General features: G+C 52.4%; 1 protein-coding gene across 2 annotated transcripts; it reads left to right on the top strand.

Annotated features, from left to right (window-relative positions):
- The first annotated feature begins 4,836 nt into the window (after nucleotides 1-4,836).
- Nucleotides 4,837-26,260, top strand: SLC2A4 (solute carrier family 2 member 4). 2 transcript variants are annotated; one of them, XM_029581998.1, is made up of 11 exons: nucleotides 4,837-4,869; nucleotides 11,004-11,114; nucleotides 11,544-11,716; nucleotides 12,246-12,370; nucleotides 14,212-14,327; nucleotides 15,148-15,310; nucleotides 15,746-15,933; nucleotides 16,499-16,603; nucleotides 17,171-17,272; nucleotides 18,718-18,921; nucleotides 20,611-26,260. In XM_029581998.1, exons 1-11 carry the CDS (start codon nucleotides 4,837-4,839, stop codon nucleotides 20,815-20,817), a joined length of 1,527 nt encoding a protein of 508 aa, XP_029437858.1. In that variant the 3' UTR covers nucleotides 20,818-26,260. The 2 variants fall into 2 exon arrangements, with proteins under 2 accessions (XP_029437858.1, XP_029437859.1); XM_029581999.1 differs by lacking the exon at nucleotides 4,837-4,869 and adding an exon at nucleotides 10,657-10,824.
- Nucleotides 26,261-26,743: the final 483 nt, after the last annotated feature.

The following is a 26,743-nucleotide window of genomic DNA, read 5'->3' as shown; positions in this document are numbered from 1 at the left end:
TTTTTATGGCGTCTTTCTGAAACCAGTCAAGGTGGCTCACATGGTTGCTTGATGACAGTTAATACGCTTAATATCCAATACAACAATATAAACTTGCCCAGTGATCCCCTGTCAAGGGAAACACTCCCCCCCCCCCATAAAACAGTCACGTGCTCCCACCTGGGGTCACGGGGCAGCCCCAGGTCATCAGATGTCCTCTGTAAACTACAGCAAAAAATAAAAACAAAACCAGGAACTACAAGGCCCAGCATGCACTTGGGGAGTGGGGGTGGGGTTTGGGTTTGTAAAACCTGGACAGGATCTGTCTGACTTGAAAAAAAAAAAAAAAGACAAATGAACCACTTGGTCACCCTATGTTCCTTCCCCTGTAGGTAAGGTCACCATCTCAACCAGGTCAACCCAGGGAGGCTGATCCAGGTCTGGTTTTGCCCCATTGCATGCAGGGAATTGTAGTTCTGTGTGCCCCTAGAACGACATCCCCATGCGTACAATGGGAGGGTGGAGTGGAGATTATTAAAAAAACAGAACTGGATCAGCCTTTTCGGACTGAGCTGTGTGAAATGACCGCCATATTCAGAGATGGCCTCCCAGAGGCCTGGAGAGCTGTGCTACAGTTTTTATTTTTTTTGCAGTGGGGGGGGGGGAGCGATGAGGGGCCTTGTTTTGCTGGAGAATCCAACTCATATTATCTCTTCGCGGAAATAGGTTGAACTGGGGGGGGGGGGATCTTCGGGGGAGGCGGGGGTGTGAATCAGAGGGCAGCAGAAGGTACGAGGGGAGGGTGCGCAGCTCTTTTTAATTACCCAGGCCTGACCTCAGCCAGTGTGAAACTCTATGAAACAGAAACCGTGGCAAAACCATCCGTGCCAGGAGAGGCCTTGCTGTGGATTCGCAGCTGGTTAAAATACAGGAATCAGAGAGTAGGGCCAAATCTTGGTCCCCTAAGGGATGGAGGCAAATAATGAGGGACCCGGAAAAGGCCACCAGCCAGCCAGCCAGCCCAGTGATCAAATCCGCAGATAACATAAAAATGCTCCAAACACGAGCGGACTGCGAGGAACTGCGGAAGGAGCTTGCCAGACTGGGGAACTGGTCGTCTGAATGGCGGGTGAAATGCGATGTGGACGCGTGCAAAGCGAGGCAACGTACGGGAACCTGATTCCCAACCACAGGTACACACGATGCTGGGCGCTCGGTGCACAGGCAGAGGTCAACAACAACAACAAAAAAAGCAAAACGGCGTGTTAGGGCTGATCTGAAGAGGAATGGAGAATAAAAATCTCAAAAAAGATATAGTTGCGATGGAGAAGGTACAGAGAAGGGCAACCAAAATGATAAAGGGGATGGAACAGCTCCCCTATGAGGAAAGGCTGAAGAGGTTAGGGCTGTTCAGCTTGGAGAAGAGATGGCTGAGGGGGGATATGATAGAGGTGTTTAAAATCATGAGAGGTCTAGAACGGGTAGATGTGACTCGGTTATTTTCACTTTTGAATAATAGAAGGACTAGGGGGCATTCCATGAAGTTAGCAAGTAGCACATTTAAGACTAATCGGAGAAAACTCTTTTTCACTCAACGCACAATAAAGCTCTGGAATTTGTTGCCAGAGGATGTGGTTAGTGCAGTTAGTGTAGCTGGGTTCAAAAAAGGTTTGGATAAGTTCTTGGAGGAGAAGTACATTAACGGCTATTAATCAATTTTACTTAGGGAATACCCACTGCTATTAATTGCATCAGTAGCATGGGATCTTCTCGGTGTTTGGGTACTTGCCAGGTTCTTGTGGCCTGGTTTGGCCTCTGTTGGAAACAGGACGCTGGGCTTGATGGACCCTTGGTCTGACCCAGCATGGCATGTTCTTATGTTCTTAAGATGGAGGCCATCTTATTGCCCCTGTATCGATTCGTGGCGAGGCCGCAGCTCGGGTACCGTGGGCCAGTTCTGGGCACCCCAGAGAGGAGCTAGAAAAGGCGCAGAGGAGGGCGAGAAGAATGATAAAGGGCAGGGTACGGCTCCCCTACGATGAGAGGCCACGCAGGCGAGGGCTCTTCAGCTTGGAAAGGCAAGCGAGGAGGGGGACACACACGCTAGAGGTTTATGAAATCATGAATGGGGTGGAGAAGATAAATAAGGGTGCATTTGTACCCTTTCGGATGGGACAAGGACCAGGGGGCGCGCCGGGAAACGAACTGATAACAGATTTAGAAGAAACTGGAGAAAGTTGTTGTGGTTTTTTTTTCCACCCAACGCACCATCAAGCTGTGGGACTTTGTTGCCGGAGGACGTGGTCCAAGGCATCCGGCACAGCGGGGTTTTTTGTTTTTTTTTTTCAAGGGGGTTTGGACAAGTTCCCGGAGGAAAAGTCGATAAATCATTATTAGGAAAGCGAGATACGAGAACTGGGTCCTGCCTCTTGGCACCTGTGGGGTACTTCCTGGACATCTGGAGTGGCCACTATCGGACAGGATGTCCGGCTGGACGGACCCTTGCTCTGGCCCGGCCCGGCTCATCTTCCGCGTTCCGAAAGCACAAACTCGCACCCGGGTTTCCCTGCAGACGGACCGCAGGTGCATCGTCGTCCCCCCCCCCTCAGGCGTCAGGGGCAAGGGAGGCGGGCATGGCTGCGACCTGATGCCATCGGGCCCAGCTAAACGCCTGCCCTGCGTCCGATAGCCATCGGCCCAGAGCCGCCCGCCATGGCACCGTTCCCCCCCCCCCCCCCCCCCCCGCCAAGGGCAAAATCTTCCCTCCGGAAAATCACTTCTCACTGAGAGGCTGAGCGAACCTGGGCCTCGCCGGGCCACGTCAGGAAGACTGGCGCGCGAGGCTGCTCCCTGGCTCCATCTTACAAAGTCCTGGCTGCAAATCCGCTTAATCCAATCTCCCCCAAGACAATCAGAACCCCCAGTTCCCTCCCCCTCCCCCTCTGTGCGCTGGGACACAACCAGAACCGGAAGATCCGATTCCTTAGGGCACGGCATCAGCTGGCACCAGAACATGACCCTGGAGAATGCTAGAGAGGGGGGGGGGGGGGCTGGCAAGACCTGGGGGACTGTATCAAGTGTTCGCCTGCAGCCGCCTTAGGCTAAATTCTGCTGCTGCACGGGGCAGCGGACGCATTTCTGTAGGGGAGCTGGAGACCCCCCTCTCACCCCCCCCCCCCCCCCCCCGAGGAGAAAGGGGAGGCAAGGTGGTGGTTCCTGGCTCCCAGGGTCACATCTCACCCCCATCCCGGCTGCAGGAAAATCTGATTCTGGCTGGGTCTCCGATCCCCCCCCCCCCCCCCCCCACACACACACACACTCACACACACACACACTCTCACACACACCCACCAAGGGGTGAGAAAGGAAGGACACCGGGCTTCAGAAATGTGTTTCCGGAGCACTCAGCTCCCCTGCACAGTCCCTGCTGTCCTGTGAACATTCAGCACCCCCCCAGCCCCCCTCCCAACACAGTCCCTGCTGTCTCATTGCAGGAATGCTCTGCTGCTTCTTGGCAACTTCCAGGAACACTCAGTCCTTCTATACAGTCCTTGCTGTTTCATGGTAGGATTGTGTTAGAGGAACACTCAGCCCTTCTGCAGAGTCCTTGCTGTTTCATGTTAGGCTTGTGTTACAGGAACACCCAGTCCTTCTGCAGAGTCCTTGCTGTTTCATGTTAGGCTTGTGTTAGAGGAACACTCAGTCCTTCTGCAGAGTCCTTGCTGTTTCATGTTAGGCTTGTGTTAGAGGAACACTCAGTCCTTCTGCAGAGTCCTTGCTGTTTCATGTTAGGCTTGTGTTAGAGGAACACTCAGTCCTTCTGCAGAGTCCTTGCTGTTTCATGTTAGGCTTGTGTTACAGGAACACCCAGTCCTTCTGCAGAGTCCTTGCTGTTTCATGTTAGGCTTGTGTTAGAGGAACACTCAGTCCTTCTGCAGAGTCCTTGCTGTTTCATGTTAGGCTTGTGTTAGAGGAACACTCAGTCCTTCTGCAGAGTCCTTGCTGTTTCATGGTAGGCTTGTGTTAGAGGAACACTCAGCCCTTCTGCGGAGTCCTTGCTGTTTCATGGTAGGCTTGTGTTAGAGGAACACTCAGTCCTTCTGCAGAGTCCTTGCTGTTTCATGTTAGGCTTGTGTTAGAGGAACACTCAGCCCTTCTGCGGAGTCCTTGCTGTTTCATGGTAGGCTCCAGTTCCGGGAACACTCAGCCCTTCTGCAGAGTCCTTGCTGTTTCATGGTAGGCTCATGTTCCGGGAACACTCAGCCCTTCTGCACAGTCCCTCTGCCTGAGCTCCCTCTTGTTCTGAAAAGGGCAGTGCCTGACCCACAGCCCTTCCTCGCTACTCGCACCCTCCCCTCCCTGCTGCCAGTGGGAGGGGACTGGGCAGGGAGCCTCCTCTCTGCTGGCAGAATCTCTCCCAGGAGCTGGAGGCCAGGGCCTTTTACAAGCAGAGCCCAGTCCCTGACAACTTCGTTAGGGGCAGCCGGAGGCAGAGCAGAGTCTCCTGCCCGGGTCCCTCCCCTGTCCTGCCCAGCCGTGCCCTCCTCTAGGGAGAGAGAGAGAGACACACACACACCCAGTCTCTTCTCTCCCTCCTTCCACCCCTGCACAGCTCCGGGCCCTTTCTTGATATTTTTAACCCCTGATTCTTTTCTATTGCAGTTCCTCTCTTCTTTATTTTCTTTTTCTTTTTTTTTTTTGCTAAATCATTCCCTTTCTCTCTCTTTTTTTTTTTGTCAGCGGGAGGTAAGGGCGGGGGATTTCCCAGCTCCTCTTACCTCTCCGAAACTTTGCCCATTCCTGGACTCGGACCACCAGGGAGCCGCGGTCGCTTGCCTCGCGTGGCCAGTGGTGAGGATGCCAGCCGGATTCCAGCAGATAGGAGGGCAGGTGAGGAGAGGGGCTGGGGGCTGGGGTGGCAGGAGGAGGGGCAGGCCTCCAGGGAAGGACGAGGACGTTTATTAGGGACTGGAAGGTGGAGGGGTGAGAGTGCTGCAGACAGAGAGGGGGAGAGACGGGAGGATAAAGTGAAAAGTAAAGAAAAGCAGAAAGGGAGAGGGAGCAAGGACGGGAGGGAGGGAGAGGAGCGGCTCGGAGACCTTTTGGTGACATTGGAAGTTCGGGGGAAGGTCAGAGACAGAGAAAGAAATCCCAGGATGTGCCTCACACCTTGTGCCCGAGCCACCCCCTCTCTTGTCTCTCTCTCTCTCTCTCCCCCTTTCACCACATTCCTTTCTCTCTCTCTCTTATCCCACCATACTCCTTCCTTCTTCTCTCACCTCTCATATCACACTCCTCCTTCTTCTCTCTTTCCTCACCTCTCATATCACACTCCTCCTTCTTCTCTCTTTCCTCACCTCTCATATCACACTACTTCCTCTCTCTCTGTCACCTCTCCTACCATACTCCTTTCTTCTTCTCTTACCTCTCCTACCAAACTCATTCCTTCTTCTCTCACCTCTCCTACCACACTCCTCATTCTTCTTCTCTCTCCTTTCCATACTCCTTCCTTTCTCTCACCTCTCATATCGCACTACTTCCTCTCTCTGTCACCTTTCCTACCATACTCCTTTCTTCTTCTCTTACCTCTCCTACCACACTCATTCTTCTTCTCTCTCTTTTCCATACTCCATCCTGTCTCACCTCTCCTACCAAACAGCTTCCTCTCTTACCTCTCCCACAATACTTCTTCCTCTATCTCTCCCTCCCACATTCCTTCCTTCTTCTCTCACCTCTCCTACCACACTCCTTCTTCTTCTCTCTCTCCTTTCCATACTCCTTCCTTTCTCTCACCTCTCATATCACACTACTTCCTCTCTCTCTGTCACCTCTCCTACCACACTCATTCCTTCCTCTTTCACCTATCCTACCACACGCCTTCTCTCTCTCACCTCTCATATCATACTACGTCCTCTCTCTCTCATTCCACACTTCCTTCCTCTCTCACCTCTCCTTCCATACTCCTTCCTCTCTCTCACCTCTATCACACTACTTCCTCTCTCTCTCTCCACACTTCCTTCCTCTCTCTCACCTTTCTTTCCATACTCTTTCCCTCACCTTTCCTACCACACTTCCTTCCTCTCTCACCTCTCCTGCCATACTCCTTCTTCTCTCTCCACACTCCTTCTCTCCCTCACCACACTCCTTCCTCTCTCTCACCTCTATCACACTACTTCCTCTCTCTCTCTCCACACTTCCTTCCTCTCTCTCACCTTTCTTTCCATACTCTTTCCTTTCTCTCACCTTTCCTACCACACTTCCTTCCTCTCTCACCTCTCCTTCCATACTCCTTCTTCTCTCTCACCACACTCCTTCTCTCTCCCTCACCACACTCCTTCCTCTCTCTCACCTCTCCTTCCATACTCCTTCTTCTCTCTCACCACACTCCTTCTCTCTCCCTCACCACATTCCTCTCTCTCACCTCTATCACACTACTTCCTCTCTCTCTCCACACTTCCTTCCTCTCTCTCACCTGTCCTTCATACTCCTTCCTCTCTCTCTCACCTTTCCTACCACACTCCTTCCTCTCTTTTCCTCACCAGATCCCTGCCTTTCTCCACACTCCTTCCTCTCTCCCTCCCCTCAACACAATCCTTCTTCTCTCTTCCTCTCCCCTTTCCACACTCCTTGCTCTCACTCACCTTCCTCTTTCCTTCTTCTCCTCTCTCACCACTTCACACTCCTTCCTTCCTCTCTCTCTCACCTCTTCACATTCCTTCTTTCTTCTCCTTACCTCTCCTACCACACTCCTTCCTTCCTCCCTCACTTCTACCACAATACTTACTCTCTCACCTCTCCTACCACACTCCTTCCTCTCTCTCATTTTTCCTACCACACTCCTTTCTCTCCACACACCTTCCTCTGTCCTCCTCTTTCTCACCATTCTGCTTCCTCTCTTCCACCTTTCCACACTTTTCTCTCTCTCTCTCACTCACCAGATTTCTCCTTCTCGGCAGCTCACCACATTCCACTCCCTAAACAAAATCCTTCTCTCTTCCTCTCCCCACTCCTTCCTCCCTCTCCCCTCACCATCCTTCTCCTCCTTTGCCAGCACAGTCCTTCCTCTCTCCCTTTCCCCTCACATCCTCTCTCTCTCCTTCTTCTTCTTCTCCTCTCCTCCCTGCCTTTCTCTGGCTCTGGAAACAATCTTTATTCAATAAGAAAGAGAGAGTTAACTACTCATCTCTCCAGCATCTCGCAGATTCGGATTTAGGAAATTTTATTTGTACACAGGTTGCCAAAGTAAAGTGATTGAAATAAAAGAAAAAAAAATACATAATAGCAGTAAAAAAACCAAACAAAAAAAACCCCCCCCTCCCCATGTTCCCTCTCTGTCTCTTCCTCCCTTTCTTTCTGTCATGCTCTCTCCCTTCCCCACTCTTTCTCCCTATCCCTTCCTCCCCCCCCCCCCCTCTTCCTCAGATATGTGCAGTCACAATATTGTCCCTGTCATCACCGACTTAGCTTTGTGCTAGGTCCGTTGTCAGGGTGGTGCCCGCATTTTGCCCCGCGCCTGACCTTGTGTGGCAGGTGCCGGGGCACAAAGCGTCCTGGTGCACGTACATGCGGGACCATCCGGAGCCGAACTCGGGTGCCAGGGAAGCTTTTTTTTTTGGGAGGGGGGGTGGGAGTTCCTGCGGGATCTCACAGCGCGGGAGACGGCGTCCTCGTCTGCATCCAGGGGAGCAGCACATACGACAGAGGATGCAGAGAAGATAGCGCGGGACACCGAGCTGGGAGGAGGGACCTGGGGGTGATCAGATCTTGATGGCCCCCGATGTAGCAAGGAAAGCACAAGAAGGCGGTGACCAGAGACAGAGGGAAGCCGGGGTGCACAGGGAGAGGCATAAGTCACAGAAAAGAGGAGGCGATAATGCCCCATGCGCAGGTCACCCTAGAGTATTGTGAGCAGTATCAGAGGCCGCACCTCCAAAAGGAAAGCTCTGGAACAAGAGGTCACCATAGGAAACTGAAAATTTTCTCGAGGTGCATGAGAATCACTCTCAAAAAGAGCATAGCCGACATCCATTTTCAGGACATGCGGAGATGGATTTCATTTGCCTCGACTTTCTTCTCGATATCCCACCCCCAAATCGACTCTCAGGAACAGGAATTAAGGGAGAAGGCCCCCTTCGGAAAGTTATCAGATCCTTTTGTGCTTTGCTGTGGGGCAAAAGTGAGCCCGCTGTGAGAAAGAGACAGGGTAAACGTCTGCCCTTCTGTGCCCACATGTACAGCATTTGGCAGAGAAAGGGGGGTACAGGTGCATGTGCTGCCTGTGCCTGCTGCTGGGGGAGTGAGACGGGGCAGACAGGAGGAGTCTTCCCCTGTCAAGACAATGTTACTTCATGGAGAGGGCGGTGGAAGCATGAAATGGCCTTTCAGGGGAGCCAGTGGAAACAGAAACAGGAAAGAAATCAAGAAAGTGGAGGATAAGCACAGAGGATCCTCAGCAAGGAGTAAAGCCTGGGACGGGCACAGAGGATCCTTAACGTGAGGGAGTAAGGGGTAAAGCCTGGGACAGGTGCAGAGGATCCTCGGCGGTGGGGGAGTGAGGGGTAAAGCCTGGGACAGGTGCAGAGGATCCTCAGCGGTGGGGGAGTGAGGGGGAAAGCCTGGGAGAAGTGCAGAGGATCCTCAGCGGTGGGGGAGTGAGGGGGAAAGCCTGGGAGAAGTGCAGAGGATCCTCAGCGGTGGGGGAGTGAGGGGTAAAGCCTGGGACGGGTGCAGAGGATCCTCAGCGGTGGGGGAGTGAGGGGTAAAGCCTGGGACGGGCGCAGAGGATCCTCAGCGGTGGGGGAGTGAGGGGGAAAGCCTGGGAGAAGTGCAGAGGATCCTCAGCAGTGGGGGAGTGAGGGGTAAAGCCTGGGACGGGCGCAGAGGATCCTCAGTGGTGGGGGAGTGAGGGGTAAAGCCTGGGACGGGTGCAGAAGATCCTCAGCGGTGGGGGAGTGAGGGGTAAAGCCTGGGAGAAGTGCAGAGGATCCTCAGCGGTGGGGGAGTGAGGGGTAAAGCCTGGGACGGGCGCAGAGGATCCTCAGCGGTGGGGGAGTGAGGGGTAAAGCCTGGGACGGGCACAGAGGATCCTCAGCGGTGGGGGAGTGAGGGGTAAAGCCTGGGATGGGCACAGAGGATCCTCAGCGGTGGGGGAGTGAGGGATAAAGCCTGGGATGGGCACAGAGGATCCTCAGCCTTGGGGGAGTGAGGGGTAAAGCCTGGGACGGGTGCAGAAGATCCTCAGCGGTGGGGGAGTAAGGGGTAAAGCCTGGGATGGGCACAGAGGATCCTCAGCGGTGGGGGAGTGAGGGGTAAAGCCTGGGATGGGCACAGAGGATCCTCAGCCTTGGGGGAGTGAGGGGTAAAGCCTGGGACGGGCGCAGAGGATCCTCAGCGGTGGGGGAGTGAGGGGTAAAGCCTGGGACAGGCGCAGAGGATCCTCAGCACTGAGGGGTAAAAGCTGGTACGAGGGACAGAAGATCCTCAGCGCTGGGGAAATGAGGGGTAAATTCTGGGATAGACACGGAGGATCCTCAGCAGTTGGGCAGTGAGTAAAGCCTGGGACAGGCACAGAAGATCCTCAGCAGTGAGAGGGTAAATCTGAAATTGGATGAGGCCTGCAGTATTGTAAAAGGAATGGAGAACAGTACAGAGATAGATGGACCTGGAGGTTACCCTGGGGGTTACCCTGTTATATAAGGCAGCAGGGAGAGGTAGAACTCTAAAGTAAACATTGACACTGCAGGATCAGGCCTGTGGTGACTTGTGCTGGGGATGCGAGGTGTGGCAGAGTGTAAAAATGCACCTGGATCCTAGAAGGAGTAGGGAGGGAGAAGTGCACCAGAGGGCCTCCCTTCTATTCCTGGTGAGTCTCTTTTTCTCCTTTGCCCCCAGTCAAAAGTTTTGACAATTGCTTATAGTGGGCAGGACATGTCCCCAGGTGCCACCAGTGGTGCATTCTCCACTTTGTGGCTGTGACATACTTCCACTGCTGACGTCAATTGCACTGTGACACCTGCAGACCCAGGCTCCTATCCTACTACTGCCACCATCTCTCACCCAGTGCTGAACCAGACCTGGCAGCTTTTGAGCTGTGGTCACCCTGAGATTGCTGTTGATTAGCTTGGGGGGGAGAGGGAATAATGCAGGAGTGGCCAACTGCAGTCCTTGAGAGCCACAAACAGGCCAGATTGTTAGGATATCCACAATGAATATGCATAAGATAGATTTGTATGCACTGCCTCCATTATCTGCTAATTTATCTCATACATATATTCATTGTGGATATCCTGAAAACCAGGCCTTTTTGTGCCTCTCGAGGATCAGAGTTGGCCCCCACTGGAATAACATGTATTCAATTTCTCTGTTCCACCCCCCACTTTCTCTCCTCCACCTCCACAACTTTCCCCTCCTTCAGGGAATGTGCCAATATTCTTCCTCTTTCCCCGATCCCAGCACTCTTTGCTCTCATCCTCCCAAGACAAAGCTCCCTGACTTGTGCATTCGCATTCCACTCTCAGCCGAGTGAGTCCAAGTCCTGGAATCCCATCTGCAGACTGAGTTGTACTTGTCGCAACCCCTCTCCAGTTCCCCCCTCCCCCCACATGCTGCCTGCAGTGCCTGCTCCAGGTTCAACCTCCGTTCTCCTGTTCCCTGCAGGCTTACTGAAGGGGAGCGGCTGGAGAAGTCGGAGGCCCTGAGCTTTCTAATGTTTCCCAGGAGACCTGGCAATTGATGCAAATTCCCCCGAGTCTCCTGGTGAAATCTGGTGAGCTCCCAGGCATGCTGACTTGTGCAGACCCAGGTTCCAATCCCACCACAGCCACCAATCTCACTATGTGACCTTCGGTGAGTCACTTAAACGGTTTAGGCTAAACCCTTCATGATTTGACCTTTGGGGCAGGCATCCCGCAGCCCGCGTGACTTATCCAGCTCAGCGCTGCTAGCCAGTCAGATTTTGCTGTGCTGGCTCTGCCTGTGCCAGGCTCTCAACCTATAGGTGTTTGTTTGTTTGTTTGTGTTTGCAGCAGGAGACGGGGAACAGACTTACTGGCACCCTAATTCTGGCGGTGTTTGCGGCAGTTTTGGGGTCCTTTGAATTTGGTTACAACATCGGTGTCATCAATGCACCCCAAAAGGTAAGGAATCCGCCTCTCCGCTTTGTCATGCATATTGTGGGGGGGGTAACCCAAATCCTCGGGGGGGGGCAGGGCTGAGCCTTAGTTTGGTCTCTACTGCATGCTGGGATTTCCTGCTGTTTTTGTGCCCCTCCCCCCCCCCAATGGGAAACCGTTCCATGCGTCCACCACTCTTTCTGTAAAGAAATACTTCTTTAAATGACTCCCGAGTCTACCCCACCCCCCCTGGTTCCAGAGCCTCCCGTGCATTTATTCCTTGGAGGTATCTCCCCTTTTCCGGGTGTCCTCCTGTGAAGCTGCTGACTTTAGAGTGCAGCACGGTCTGCGCGGGGGCGCGGGGGATCTGGGGCGGGTATCTGGCACGCGGTCTCCGGCTTGTGTCCCACGTCTCACCCGGGTGTTTGCCTTTCTCGCCCTCCTCCCGCGCAGACGATAGAGCAGAGCTACAACGCCACCTGGATGCGGCGGCAGGGAACCGAGTCCCCCACCCCCATTGCGGAAGGGACCCTCCAGATGCTCTGGTCGCTCTCCGTCTCCATCTTCTCCATCGGGGGGATGATCTCGTCCTTCCTGGTGGGGCTCATCTCCGAGTGGCTGGGCAGGTATGGGCCTGGCTCTCAGCAGCAAGACACCAGTGATAATGAGCACCTCCTCCTTCTCTTCCGCTCTCCATCCCTTCTTTCTGTCTCTTTTTTATGCCAGCCCATTTGTCTCTCTCACACTTTGTCTCTTCTCTCTTTCTCTTGCTCACTCTGTTTCTAATTCTTTCTTTCTTGTTCTCCCTTCTTTCTTCTCTACCTCATCTCTTTCCCTCTTTGTCTGTCTCTTGTCTGTCTTTCCCATCATCCCCACCCCTCCACCCCATCTATCTCCTTCTTCCTGTCTCTGTCCCTCCCTTGTCCCCATGTGTCTCTTCTTCTGCCTCTCTTTCTGTCTTCCTCTGACTTGTTCCATGCTTCATTTCCATTCTGCCTCCCCTATGGCTTTCCCATCTCGTCATCTGTCTCCATGTCCCACCCCCTTGGCTCTTCTGTCTCCGCCTGTCCCTCTGGCCCCCCCCCCCCTCCCTCTCTCATCCCTCCTCTCCTCATCCTGTCTCCTCCTATCTCTCTCCCTTCTGGGTGTCTCTAGGAAGAAGGCCATGCTTCTGAACAACCTTCTGGCTTTCGTTGGCGGTGGGATGATGGCCCTGTCCAAGGCTGTCCAGTCCTACGAAATGATGATCCTGGGCAGGTTTATCATTGGCGCTTACTCAGGTAATAGCAGCAGCAGCAGCACAGCCCGCCGTCCAATCAGAAATCAGGTTGTAACCTGGGCCTCCCCTCCACTCTCACTCCCCGAGCCTGCATGGAAAAAACATTTGGTATCATTATTTTCTTTATGTTTCACCTTGCTCTAAATGGTTTTAGCAGACAGAAACAAAAATACCCCAATATTTTGTTTGGGCTCCTTTGTGTGTGTGTGTGTGTTTGTGCCATTTCAGATGGGAAAGGACTCATAATACCTGTGCGGGAGACGCTGCTAGATGTCTTGGGGTAAAGAGGGTGCTCAGGAAGAGCAAGGGACTATCAATAAAACTGAATGAATTCATTACCTCAGTCTTTATGGAGGAGGGATGTTGGGAGCCCCCAAGGCTGGAAGCATTCTTTGACGGTAACAATTGTGAGCAACTAAAACAAATCCCTGGCTAATGGAGACTGTAATAGAGCAAACTGACAAACTAAAAAGAGTAACAAATCACTAGGACCAGATGGTCTTCACCCCGGAATCCTGAAAGAAATCAAACATGAAACCGCAAACCCGTTACTAGTAATCTATAACCTATCATTTAAAGCAGCTGCTGGGGGCCAGTGTAACGCCAACGTTTGAAAAGGGTTCCAGAGGCGATCCAGGAAACTGCAGACTGGTGAACCTGATGTCTGTGCTGGGTAAAATGGGGAAGGACATTCTTAAAAATAAAATCACTGGTCTTATAGGTAGCTTGGCTTATGAAAAGTAAGTCTTGCCTTACCAACCTGTCAGAATTCTTTGACAGTGTAAATGCAGATAAAGGTGAGCCGGCTGACACAGTGAATCTGGATTTTCAAAAGGGGCTTGACAAAGTTCAGGAAACCAAAAGCTGATGGGATAGGAGGCGATGTTCTATTGTGGATTGGTAACTGCTTAAAAGATAGAAATCAGAAGGTAGGGCTAAATGGTCTTTTTTTTTTTTTTTTTATTCCAAATGGAGAAAGGTCACTAGTGAAGTGCCCCAGGGATCTGTACTGGGAGCGGTGCCCTTTAGCATATGCGTAAGTCATCTGAAAAAGAGAAAGACAAGTGGGGTGAGCAAACTGGCAGATGAAATAAAAGGAGGAGTAGCCTAGCGGCTGTGGCCCAGGGAAGCCGGGCTTCAAAGCCCACAGCTGCTCCTTGTGGCCCTGGGCAAGTCCCTTTACCCTCCACTGCCTCGGGTAGGAGCTCAGATTATGAGCCCGCTGGGTGCAGGGAAATGCCTCCAGTACCTGGCGGGAGATCCAGCACCCTGCGTGTGGGTGGGAGGCGCCCAATCCAGAAACCGATCGACCCCCGCAGGCTGATCGATCGCGGCCTTCCCCTGGTCTGAAAGCAGTGGCTCGAAGGCGAACCCCCCACCCCCGGGCACTTTATGGCTGCTGAAGCTGGCGGGAGGTCACCAGACGGTTGAAATCCACCACCAAGGGCCACCGATTGTACAACAGCGGCAGCAATCAAAAGAATGAACCATGCCTGGGACATTCCGTTCGAGCGAGAATCGGTAATAGTGCCGGAGACTCCCCACGTCTGCAACAAAAATGGCCGTTTCAATCACAAACTAGACCCTCTGGTAAGAAAGGAACTGCAGGTCCAAACAGAGCCTATTCATGCTGTGTTTGTTTACTGAGCTGTGCAGGGGACTTAACCTGAAAGGCACGGTCCCTGAAGGCGACCTGACCTGGCTTGCTCAGGAGTCAGTGACCGAGCAGGGGATTCGAACTGAGCAGCAAGGGAATCAATAAAGTGACTCCCCCGAGGCCGTGCACACGGTGTCAGGGGCTCCAACGATGATGTTAATCAGTGGCGTTTCTGTCATCGGCAGGTCTGGCATCCGGATTGGTTCCCATGTATGTTGGAGAGATTTCCCCTACCAACCTGCGGGGGGCGCTGGGGACACTGCATCAGCTCGGCATCGTCATTGGGATCCTGGTGGCACAGGTATCGGGCCCCGCCCCCTCGCACATATTAGCTTGATTTGGAAAGAAGGGGGACGGTTCCCACCCCCCCCACCTCCCCTATCCTCCCTGCCCAGGGCAATCACTGGCAGTTAATGCCCCAGCTGGGACTCCTGATCACCTCTCCGCCGGGCAGTGACGGGCACTTCTTTGGGGGTTTCCAGAGACGGCACTGCCTGGCAATGCCCGCTCTGCCTAGATGGAGGTTATATCATATTCGACCCATGCCCGCATACCAGCAGGGATCAGAAACAGAACTCATAATAAAAAAAAAGGAGCAAAAGTTAAGAAAATTGCAAAAAAAAAAATAAAAAAAATAGGCCAGCCCTGGGGCAGGTGGCTACAGGCTGTCATGCGGAGGACCTGGGTTCGAATCCCAGGTCAGGGCTTTGGCTGTGGCCAGGAATGCTGTTGAGGCAGTGCTCATAGCCCCTGGGGGAGGGGGTGTCAGTCCCAGTCATTGAGCAATGGTGACATCTAGTGGCCAGAATTCAGGTTCACAATACGTGTCCCTCGGCCAAGGACAGTCACTGTCATGGCTGGGCTAGGTGACAGATTATTAAAAAAAAGGGGAAAAAAAATACTCAGATAATTACAAATCATGGTTGTGTCACGTAGTTTCAAGTGAGCTGGAGGCAGGAGGAAGCCGCCATGCCAAATTAATAATAATTAAAAAAGAATTGCAGCCAAATTCTGAAAATATGTAGAAAATTCTGTATCCAGAACTTCTGGTTTCCCTGATTAGCATGCTCGCTGGTCTCCTGCCGCTCTTCCCAGCATCCTTCCTTTGTCTTTTTTGGCAGGTTTTTGGCCTGGACTCCATCCTGGGCACAGCAGAGCTCTGGCCTGTGCTGCTGGGGCTGACGGTGGCTCCGTCCTTACTGCAGATTGTCCTACTCCCACTGTGCCCAGAGAGCCCGCGTTACCTGTACATCATCTGCAACGAGGAGGGCCAGGCCAAAAAAAGTGAGTTCTGCTCCCTTCGCCCTCCCCAGAGTATGCGGGTCAAGACCGGCATTGTTTGGGTAGGGGGGCTGTCGGCCGCTGATGAGGGTCGGGGAATGTCCCAGCTCGGGAGCTCCATCTTTAGAGCTGGCTTGTAGAAGGTGGTCTCCAAAATTCAGGGTTTGGATGACCCGTGGAAGGTCAGTTCGATAGCCCACTGGAGATCAGGTGCCGGATGGTCCCTCGCGGGCCAGGGTGCGCCCTAAAGGTCAGACATTGGATGGTCCCTTTAAGGTACGAGGTTGACCGGTCCCCTGAAGGTCAGAGGTCGGGTGGTCTGCTGGTTATTCCTTAAGCTTCCAGAAGGTTTCTGTTGAACGTAAAGGTTATTTATTTATTTTTTTTGGAAGAACGGAGGGCAGTGATCTTTCCTTTCTGTTCCCTTCGCATGCCCAGGCCTGAAACGCTTCACGGGAAAGCAGGACGTGACCGAAGAGCTGTCCGAGATGAAGGAGGAGAAGAGGCGAATGGACATGGAGCGCAAAGTCTCCATCTTGCAGCTCTTCCGCTCCAAAGTGTATCGGCAACCCATCCTCATGGCCATCGTCCTCCAGCTCTCCCAGCAGCTCTCCGGCATTAACGCTGTGCGTAGCAAGTAGGTGGGGTGGTGGAGGGGGGGGGGGGGGGAGAGAAGGAAACAGGGAGGAGAAGAAAAAGAGGCAGCAGTGAGGAGAGCGAGAGAAGCGTGGCTGAATTTAAGGTTATGGAGCGTCAGATCCCAGAGTGAAAGCCCCGACGGGGTGGGCACTGCTTCGAGATGGCGCCAGCTCGGGGGCCCCTCTTCGGCACCTTTCAAAATGGGACCCTTCCCCCCCCTCTCCTGCCACTAGGGTCTGCCCCAGTGTCTTTCCCGCACGTTATTCAGTTCTGCCACTCTTTTGGCTCTTGTCATCGTCCCTTGTAAGTTGCAGGTGTCCGCCACCCTCTCCCAGGGAAAAAAAAACGTATTTTTTTTTCGCATTCATTTTGAGCCTCCCTCCCTCCCTTGGAAAGGGCCGGAGAGAGGTAAAGAAGATCAGACGTTCGGAGTTGAGGCACCGTGGGTACTGACGTTTCAGGAGAGAGGGGATGTTATTGGGTGGGGGGGTGGGGGTGTTGCCGTGCATTATTGCCCCTCGTTGCATCTGTGCCATTCCTGTTTTCTCGTAGATCTTCTATTACTCCACCAGCATCTTCAAGAACGCCGGGGTGGAGAAGCCGGTGTACGCCACCATCGGAGCTGGGGTGGTCAACATGGTCTTCACCATCATTTCGGTAGGTCGGCGGGGGGGCCGCGAGCTGTGGGGGGCAAGGGGAGCCAACACAGCGAGCCGCCAGCGGGAAGGCTGCGGAAAAGATACACCGCAGAGCCAGGGAATTGCATTACGCTCAAGGAAGATAAAACAGCGCGCAGCTCAGTGCATGGGCGTTCACAGATCCAGGTCTGTCCGCTTGAGCCCTTTTTCCTTTCCCTTCTGCTCTGTGTCATTCATGTAGGCTGGATTGATCCAGACCTTGTTCCTGCCCCCATCAGTTGCCTGCCTGGGAGATTTAGCTCTGGTTTTTCCCCTAAGAAAAAAGCAGATCACCTCCTCCTGCACCCAGCGGAGGTAAAACCAGGGCTGGCTGACAAGGGAATCACCTGGGTGACCCTGTCCTCTGCTGCTGTTGCTGCCTCAATCTCTTCTCTCTTGCTTTACCCTGGTCCACCCCCCCCCCCCCCCATGCAGCACAGGATTGGAGAGCTGCGATGCCCAGGTCAAGCCTCCTGTCACCCCCCCCCCCCCCCCTCCCCCGGTCCTACAGTTTTCTCATTCTGTCTTCCTTGCGTCTCTCTGGCAGCTCTTCCTGGTGGAGCGGGCAGGACGTCGGACCCTGCACCTGCTGGGACTGGCTGGGATGAGCACCTGCGCTATCCTGATGACCATCGCCCTGGTGTTACTGGTAAGTGGCCCTTCTCTGCAGCTGTCCTAGCCCTGATGCAAACGAGCGTGAACAGGCTTGCACCCATGATGCCCCGTGTCCCACGGAGCACGCAATACGCACGCTCGCGCATACTGACTGTGACACAGATGGGCTTGGCATTTTCACACCTGTGGCACCCAGTGGTGGATTAGACCACAATACAGACACGCTAAGGGCTGGTGGCCTAATCTACGTTTTTTTCCAGCTGTTACTTCCAGAACTGAATCACTGTCTCAGGGTAACTTAGTAGGCCGCACTTGGAGCTACCCCCATGTCCGGGCCCAAATTTAGGCACAGGTAGTGTAGGCGACTGCCCTCTGGCGTCAAATTCTTGTAGGCACCGGAGCACCGATGCCACTGAGCCTGGAGCTGCAGCACCGTTTCCCTCCTCTAGCGGCAATGCGGGGCCTTCGGCAGCCCTCGCGCACGGGTGGATCCTCTCCTCCTGCACGGGCTTACTGTTACCATGGAAACCAGTGCGAGGGGCCAGGCAGCGCAGGAGTGCTGCTCGAGGCCCCCACACACTGCTGTCTCTTCATCTTCAGAGGTGAGGAGGGAGGGGAAGGGGATTTTGACTCCAAGATGATGCGGGGGGGGGGGGGGGGGAAATAAATGGGCACATGTTGCCTTAATCTGGACCTGCCCATGACTCTGAGGGAGGCCTTTTTTATAGAGTTATAGAAAGAGACTTCAGAAGATCGTCTAAAGATAAAAGGGACCTCAGGGGATCATCTTGAATCACAGAATGATAAGGCTGGAAGGAATCTTAGGTCATCTCGAATTATGAAAAGGTAGGGCTGGAAGGGAAATCAAGAGGTCCATCTGCTTCAGGCCCATCCCCTGCCTCCAGATGGAGTCTACTGTAACTAAAGCAGCCCAGCCAGGGGTGCCTCTTACCTACTCTTTAAAACCAGACAATCCCATCACCTCCTTGAGGAAGAAGCTCATCCTAATGTTTCACTTCAGTCTCCCATGCTGTAATTTAAGCCCATTAATGCTTATCTTCTGTGAAAGTGGAGCACAGCCCTTCCCCATGCATATGTGAATTCTGCTGTTAAGTCACCCCCTTTAATTCTTTACTTTTCTAGGCTAGATAAACCCAACTCTTTCAACCCTTTGGATCATAATATCTAGTTCTCGAGTTGCTTCTCCTCTGGACTTCAAGTCCTTGACATGTAAGGTCCAGGACTAAATCCAATAAAGAGTTTACCAGTGTAGAGTAGATTCATGTTGTGTTGTCTTTGGGTTCTGCCATCAGTGATATCCCTTGGAGCCAATGAGTTGGTCCCATGGTCTTCCTGGCTTCTAGCCCAGGAAGCCTTTCATCACATTAACACTTGACTAGACACAACCAGATCAGGGCAAGTGCGTCAGGGTCCTGGCTAAGAACTGCGGCTCCAGCTCACTCTTCTCTCCTCATGCAGCACAGAGTCCCTGCCATGAGTTACATCAGCATGATTGCCATCTTTGGCTTTGTGGCATTCTTTGAGATTGGGCCGGGACCGATCCCATGGTTCATCGTGGCTGAGCTGTTCAGCCAGGGTCCACGGCCGGCAGCGATGGCCGTAGCTGGATTCTCCAACTGGACGTGCAACTTCATCATCGGGATGGGCTTCCAGTCCGTGGAGGTGAGTAGGGAAGAGAAGGGAAGGTTCCAAAATGCCTGATGCATAGGCTAACGTAGAGCTCCATCTAGTGGAGGAAATGACAATACGGCAGCATGCATGGAAGCTTTCCCCAGGAACAGGTCTGGTTCAGGGACCGATGCAATATCCAGCGCGGAAAAAAACAAACAAACCTGCGTCCAGCACATCCCCCTCTCCCCGACGCCTGATGCAGATAAATTGTGCATCCCCAGCGCGTCCGTGGCATCCGGCGCCCAGGAGATGTGGCTGTGCATGGGTTAGGAATGCTTGTAAATTGAGCGTCCGTTTTCCTAACCCGACCGCTGTCAAGATTTTTTTGTTTCATGCTGCTTCCTGTGGTAATTTCTGCTTTTTTTTTTTTTTGGAGCCCTTGTCGCGCGTCAAGACTTAATGCCAGCTCCGGGGCTGCTGTTAATTCTTGCATGTAAAAGGGTGCGCGTCGGGCACATGCTTATCTTTTGCATCAGGGGCAATAGCTAATAGCCTCATCTACTTGGCATTTGCTTTCTCTTTCTGAGATGTTACGTGTGATAACAGATAGGGATTTAAATGTGACCTAAAAACACAGCTATTCAAAAATGCACGTAACCTAACATCATCAGAATGTAGAATTACAATAACAAGATAGGCGAGAGAAATTAATTGAAGCATGAGGAAGATTGAGAGAACATGAGAATCTTAAAACAATATACAGATTATTATCTGATATTTGTTATATTATTTTCCTGTTTTACTTGCCTTAAGACTTAGACCTTTAGTAAGCAATTTAATATGTATTAGAACATCTCCTTTCATTTGAGATAGGTTAAGCTCTGCTTATGAATACTACCTATATAAGCCGTCAAGATTTGTTGATTAATAACTATGAATGTTACTTATGTAAACCGTTGTGATCATTACATGGAAGGACGGCATATAAAATATCTAAATAAATGTGATGAGCGCCATTAGCTACGAGCGTGTTTGAATGTGTGTCTTGGACACGCTACTCCCCGTTTTTGCATCGGGCGTTAGCCTAGCGCGTCTGATCACGGGCTATCCTGTGCACTAGCCCCGAGTGTATGATATTGCATCGGCTCCTCAAGTGATTGAAGGTCCATCTGATGCACAAAGCCAGGAAATTCTGGATACTGTGACCTCAGGGGGGGGGGCCTTCCAAGAGCAGGAAATCCTGGGAATATTGTGACCTCTATGGAATCCCAGAGATAGTATGAACTCCTCGGGCCTTGGAGTATCAGGGCATCCTGGGATAGTACAACCTCACAGGCCTTTATGTGGTAGGGAATCCTGGCTGGTGTGATTAAATGGGGGATCTTTTAACAGCAGGGTATCCAGAGGATAGTGTGAGCTTACACAGCTTGTGAGTCACAGCCAACGCCAGCTCCAGTGTGATCTCTCAGAACCTTTGACCAGAAGGAGATCGTGGGGCTAGTGTGATCTCTGAGGGCCTTCAAGCTTCAGGGAATCCTGGGGATACTGTGACCGCACCAGGCCTTTGACTCTCAGTAAATACTGGGCTGCTCGGACCTCATACTACTTGTGAGCAGCTGGGAATAGTGTAACCTCACAGAGCCTAGGCCTAGCAGGGAATCTTGGGGATAGCGCGACTTCATGCACGCCTGTCTGCAGCAGGGAAGCTTAACGTTCTCCATTCCCCCTTTCTTCACCCAGAGCCTCTGCGGCCCCTATGTCTTCATCATCTTCGCCATCCTCCTGCTGGTCTTCTTCATCTTCACCTACTTCAAGGTGCCCGAGACCAAGGGCAAGACCTTCGATGAGATTTCCGCCACGTTCCGCCAACGCAACCCCTCGCTGCTGGACCAGGAGATGAAGCCCAGCACCGAGCTGGAGTACCTGGGCTCGGATCCCGACGCCTGAGTCCAGGTCCCTGCCAGGGAAAGCAGATCACCAGCACTTTAACTCTAAAGCAGGGTCAAGACGTACCACATCCATGGACAAGGTCACAAGTGGTGTGCATGGGAGTGGGGGAAGGGGGTCAGTTTTGAAAATGTATTTGCTGAGCGGGAATGGAGAAGGGAAGCTGCATCAGTTTCGGTTCTCCTCTCCTCTAAATTTCCCTTTACTGGGACACAGCTACAACAGGATTTTGGGAACAGCAGTGGGGGGGAGGGGGGGAGAAGGAGAGGGTATGAGGAAGTATTGCATAGGGGGGGGGGGGGGAATTATTAGGCCCTAGCCTGTAGTGTTCCACAAGACAAGCCAGGGCGGTTTCCATCCCATAGACATCAGTGTCCTTAATTTAATCGACATCAATGGTCAGTTATTGTATATATCTAGTGAAAGAGTTCCATTGTTAGTTCGGCTTTTGGCTGCATTGTACAGAGGCCCTGCTTCCGCCTGTGCTTTTGGACTTTGTGTTACGCTGCTAGAACAGTGCTGTGCTTAGCATGTTAAGCGCGGGGATGGCCTGTTGGGATCATGCTTGCTGTAAGCAGGGAGCTACCACGCCATCCCGTAACCGAACTGGGGTATGGCACCGTTTCAGAACTCTTAAAGTAGTAGTATTCACTCCCAGTCCTCAAGGGGCCACCATCAGGTTGGGGTTTCAGGATATCCCTAATAAATATGCAGGAGATAAGTGGCATAGAGTGGAATCAGGTGAATGGAAAGGTGAAATTACTTCTTACCTGATGAATTTTCTTTCTTCAAGGCTAGGCCCCACACGTCGGTTATGCATGTCCACCAGCAGATGACAGCGACCAACCAGACTGGCTGAGGTCATCCTCATATAGCCCACCACCGCCATCAGCCTGCCCGTAGTCCTATAAAAGCCAACTGTGGACAACTCAACAATAGTCAAACCTTAAACTTCAATTCTATACATATCCTCCTCCCCCCATTACAAATTGGTTTGGTTTTTAACTTCCAGTGAGGGAAAGGACTGGACGCAGTGCAGAAGGAAATGTAGTAAACAGAATAGTTTTTGTAAAAGGCCCACACCTAGCTGGTATCTTAGCAACCTGCAGCGTCACAGCGACCTTCACGTTCCATCTCTGCCAATGGCCCTGCAAAAGGACAAAAGAAACACTACACAGCACCACGTAGCAGAGTACAGGCAGCCCAGGGCAGGAGTGTGGACGGGCCTGCCTGGCCTACAGGCAAGGAAATTATCAGGCAAGACGTAGCTGCACCTGCCTCTGCATTCAGGCAGACCAGGCCACACGAGTGGGATGCACCAACGCTGCTACTACCTCCTCGGGCAGGACGGTGCCCGGGCTCCCCGCAGCACCGCTCTGGCAGAGAAGCCCTCTTCCCACTTAACATCCAAACGGTAATGTCTGGAGAAGGAACGTGCGGACGACCGCTTCGCCGCGCTACATATCTCCCACGGCGACAGCAAACACGAGAGAGCCTGCGCTCTACTTAAATGAGCCCTAAATTGGTCGAGGCAGCAGCTTAGCCGCCTCTGCACAGATCGCCGTAATAGGCTCCTTAATCCAGCCTGCCCCGTCGCATGAGAAGCTGCTGCTCCTTTCTTCACCCCCCCCCCCCCCCTGTAGCACAAAGAGCCTATCCAGCCTCTGAAAAGGTTCAACCACCATGAGATAACGCAACCGATGGCTCCTCACCTCTAAAGGACACGTTCATCTGCTGCCCCGGTCAGAGACAGTAAAGACACCGCCCGATTCAAATGGAAATCTGATACAACTTTAGGACTGTTGCGTCTTTTTTGCCCAATCTGCACCCTATCTGGCATAATGATCCCCCCCCAAAAAAAGGTTCCTGTCAAGAGAGAGCTTGCAACACCCAGATCCTCCTAGCTGAGTATAGGGCCACTAAAAACACAACCTCAAAAGTGCAAAGGAAGCTGCTGCTGCAGATGGAAGACAGGGCCTGCCAGAAAAGGACAAACACCAGATTAAGATCCCAAACCAGTACAGGTTCTTGCATGGGTGGCCAAATACACCTGACAGCCTTTAAAAACCTGGACCCAGTGGGAGGCCAAGAGAGAGGCACTTTCAGAGGACTAAGGGACAAGACCTCAGCCAAAGCTTCCTGCTGAAATTGCAGAATCAAGTGAATTGTTGCTCCAAACGCCAATGCTCAAAAATTCTCCAGCCACACCCATAGGCCAAGGACGTTGAGCACTTCCGAGCTTGCACCATCGTGCTCACTACTGCCTTCTGCAGCAGTCTTGCCATCTCAAGGGCCAAACCGTAAGATAAAACTCATCGGGCTTCTCTTGGGAGAATCGGCCCCCGCCTCAGAAGGGCTCTGCGGAAGGGAAGCCACAAGAGCACACCACTGAGCAGATGATGAAGGTCTGCATACATGGCCTCAGCGGCCAGCCTGGGGGTCACCAGCAGGATCAGGCCCGGGTGTCGGGCTATTTTCTGCAGCAACCTGCTGAGCATGGCCCACGGCCGAGATACTGCACCTGAACATTGTTGACTCTCACAATGTGAGACACCACCAGTGCTCAGGTTTCATTCCGCCCATGGTAAGAGGGAATCCATCTCCTGCGAAACTTGCTGGATCCAAGTCTCTCCTTGATTTATGTGGGTCACTGCCATGGCATTGTCCAACTTTACCCTCACAGCTCTTCTGCTCCGTTAAGTCTGCAAACCAACGTAGAGCTAGTCAAATCGCTTAAGCCTCCAATTGATTGATGGATCAACCCATCTCTTCTGGGGACCACTGCCCCTGCACTACCAGCTCCTAGGATTCACAGCAGTGGTGACCACTATCCAATCTCCAGCTCTGTCCCCTTGGCAAGATGATCCCACTGCAGCCACTAGAGTAAGTCCTGCTTCACCGTAGCTGAATGAGTCAATCTTATCTTATATTCTTGGGAGCAAGGGCTCCACTGTGACAGCAACATTCTCTGAAGTGGTCCAAGGAACCAACTCCAGGGTCACAGAAACCAATGTCTGCACGTATGCCCACTACTGGCAGCTGGTTCACCAATCATAGGCAACTGCTCACGTTCTTATCTAAACTCACTCTCCTCCAAGGTTTTGCCTCCCCCCCCAGGCTCTAGAAAAGGTCTGTAGACCTTTAAAATATTCCACCCAGGAAAGAGCAGACACATTCTTATCTGATGACAGGGATGTAGGTATTGCCATCTCTGAGCCTGAATCCAAGGCATCCATAGGCCCAGGCAACAGGGTAAACTGCTAAGCTCCTCTGCAGTTGAGAGATCACGTGACTGACTCTCTCCATGGGGAGGGTGTGCATGCCCTCTCTGGTCTCTGATTGAGACACCACTAAGTCCTTAGGGGCCAACCTCCCCCTTCACAGAAACTCAGCTGGTGCACAAGCTGAGAGAGCGATTAGGCTGCAGGGCCCACCTGGGAGTCAATTCCTGCACTGTACACCCAGAGGCATTTTGACTGCATCACAGGGCTGGAGCTGCCCAAAGCTCTCCCTTCAGTGGCCTGCCACGTGGGCCACAAAGTAATGTTCCTACCTCTGCACATGTGGGCTGAAATGCACCCCCTCCCCATTGGAAAGCCTCTGTGTCAAGAACTCAGCCACGCAGCTGGGCCTACTTTTGTGGACTTTGCTAAGGTCCCAGGCCTGCTCAGCAGCCACAGAGCCCAGCCACCAAGTGATCCCAAGTAGAGAGATGTGAAAGAGGGGGCTGAGCCCAGGTCTTATCTGCCGTGGACACAAAGCCTCTGCCACCCACAAGAAAGGACCCGCTGCCTTCAGGTGCAGGTTCCCCTTCAAGTACAATATTTTTTGTTTGTTCTTACTGGGCACTCAACAGAGGGAGCTCACTATCAGCGCAGGAGTCTGCCTCTGACTTGCCCATCCTGCATCCACAAGCAATTACGCATGTCCACCCCGTGTGAACCATTGCTAGATGCATGGACTACAGGACCAGGAACATTCGTAGGGTGGGAGGGGGATAAAAATTGAACAAGGGGATGTGTCACTAAATAGACCTAACATTGGGGCATTGCTAACATTCTGGTTCACGACCTGGAGGTAGAAGGCACCCGTGGTATTTCTTAAGGAAGAGAGGAAATAGAGCCCTCAAATATTTTGAATTAATTTTTGTAGGTGAACCTTTGGCTCCCACTATAGGGGCCATAAGTCGGTATTTTCCTTAAGAAATCTGCTTAAACCTCCAGTCCTTATATAGACAAAGGAATTAGAAATTGAGATATTAATACCATTGTTTGTAATTGATTTAATTTTCTGCAAGAGACTGAGAATACCTGCAGATTGGCAGTATAGTGCTACAGGAGGATGACAGCCAGTCAGGTTGGTCTGAAGTCTCCAGCTGCGGGCTGGCATGCATAACCCACCTGTGGAAACCGGCCTGCCTGAACCAAGAATCTCTCATGCATATTCAATAAGACAACCCTGAACACTGGACCTGTATGCAGAGAGTGAATACCCCTGTTATAGGATAACACTGACAGCATCAAAGGCCAAGGAAAGGTTCAGAGCCCTACCTCTTAGAAGACATATCACCCATCCTTGGAGTGGGTTCATGTCGTCAGGACTGGGGCAGTGGTCACAGCAGTAAACAGAGAGAGGGGGGGGGGGGGGGGTCTCAGACCAGCACACAAGTGATGGCTACTGGCCAGACTCATGCATGCAGGTGCTACCAGCTTGTCAAAAGGAGCCAGCACCACCCAAGGACTGGGGCTCTGATGGCAGGACTCTGTGCTGACGCTAGAACTCAGGTTCATGGCACCAAAACTCAGTTGAGGCTGGGTCTTAGTGAGTAGCCAGCTCAGAATCACCCTGCGTGCCCCACCTCGATCATGGAACACAGTCCGATTGCTGGTTGCCACTGCATCTGTGGGACTGGAGGGTGAGGCGATAGTGCTGTGACTCAGCTCCTTCCCAGGCTCTCAGTTACTACAGCTTTTTTTTTTTTTTTTTTATGGGCATTGGATGGTAGGATTCTAAAGAGTAGAGCTCCATCACTTATAGCCAGATGAGGGCAGAGCACACACACACTAGGAACAAAGGCAGGAATGTAGTCTGCCCCTGCCCAAGCTGACAGGAGCTAAGGGCACACGAGCAGGCGATAGCAGGAGGGGAAGGGGCAAAAGCATTAACATAGGAGCTGCAGGGACAGCTTGCAGAGGTTACCAGAGGCTGTTTGATAGGAGCGCTACAGTCAGCCAATCAGGTAGCAGGGGCAGGAGACACACCTCTGCCCATAAGCCTGCAGCAAGGCCTTGTGCCGAAGCAAACATCAAAGCCCAGGGAAGTACGAGCAGGTTGGCAGTAACCAGGCTCCAGTCCAGGGACATTACTGGTAACAGTCCAAAAAAAAAAAAAAAAAAAAAGCTTACAGCCATGCTTGGAACGAGACCAACATGGTCATCCCACAGCTCCAGCTAAGATCGCCATTCTATACACAAGTATTAAAAAGAGTGGGACAAAACCACTTGCATACTAGGACACAGCTGCAAACCGCACCTGCGAGCACTGCTCACAAGTGCCGTGATAGGACTTACACTTCCCGTTTAAGCAAATCAAGGACGGCAAGCAGTGAGGGAGGACTGTCTCATCCAATCCTTACACTGGCACTGAGTTTAGTGAGGTTTACTATTAAACCCCTATTTTCCAAACAGGGATCATGTTGGTCTAAGCCTGCAGCTGTGCTGTCAGTGTCACCGCTGGCTGAGGAGGGGAATATACCTCATTAGGCAGCTTACCTAGCTAGCCAGGCACACTGACTCCCATAACAAGGACAAAGTCTGTTCCCACACACTTGTTCTCTCTTCCCCCATGCACTTTGGCTAGAAGTTCAGTGCTGCCAGAAGAAAACTGCACAGCTACTCAGAGGCACGAGTGGCTCAGTGCATTTGAG

Source organism: Rhinatrema bivittatum, chromosome 16, assembly GCF_901001135.1.
Source record: "Rhinatrema bivittatum chromosome 16, aRhiBiv1.1, whole genome shotgun sequence".
Lineage (NCBI taxonomy): Eukaryota > Metazoa > Chordata > Amphibia > Gymnophiona > Rhinatrematidae > Rhinatrema > Rhinatrema bivittatum.
Note: the sequence above shows the minus strand (reverse complement) of the source record. Positions and strands in the feature narration are given on the sequence as shown.

Coding starts and splice junctions, on each gene's coding strand:
- SLC2A4 (XM_029581998.1), top strand. CDS start 4,837: ATGCCAGCCGGATTCCAGCAGATAGGAGGGCAG. Junction 11,717..12,245: donor ATCTCCGAGTGGCTGGGCAG/GTATGGGCCTGG, acceptor GGGTGTCTCTAG/GAAGAAGGCCATGCTTCTGA. Junction 12,371..14,211: donor TATCATTGGCGCTTACTCAG/GTAATAGCAGCA, acceptor TGTCATCGGCAG/GTCTGGCATCCGGATTGGTT.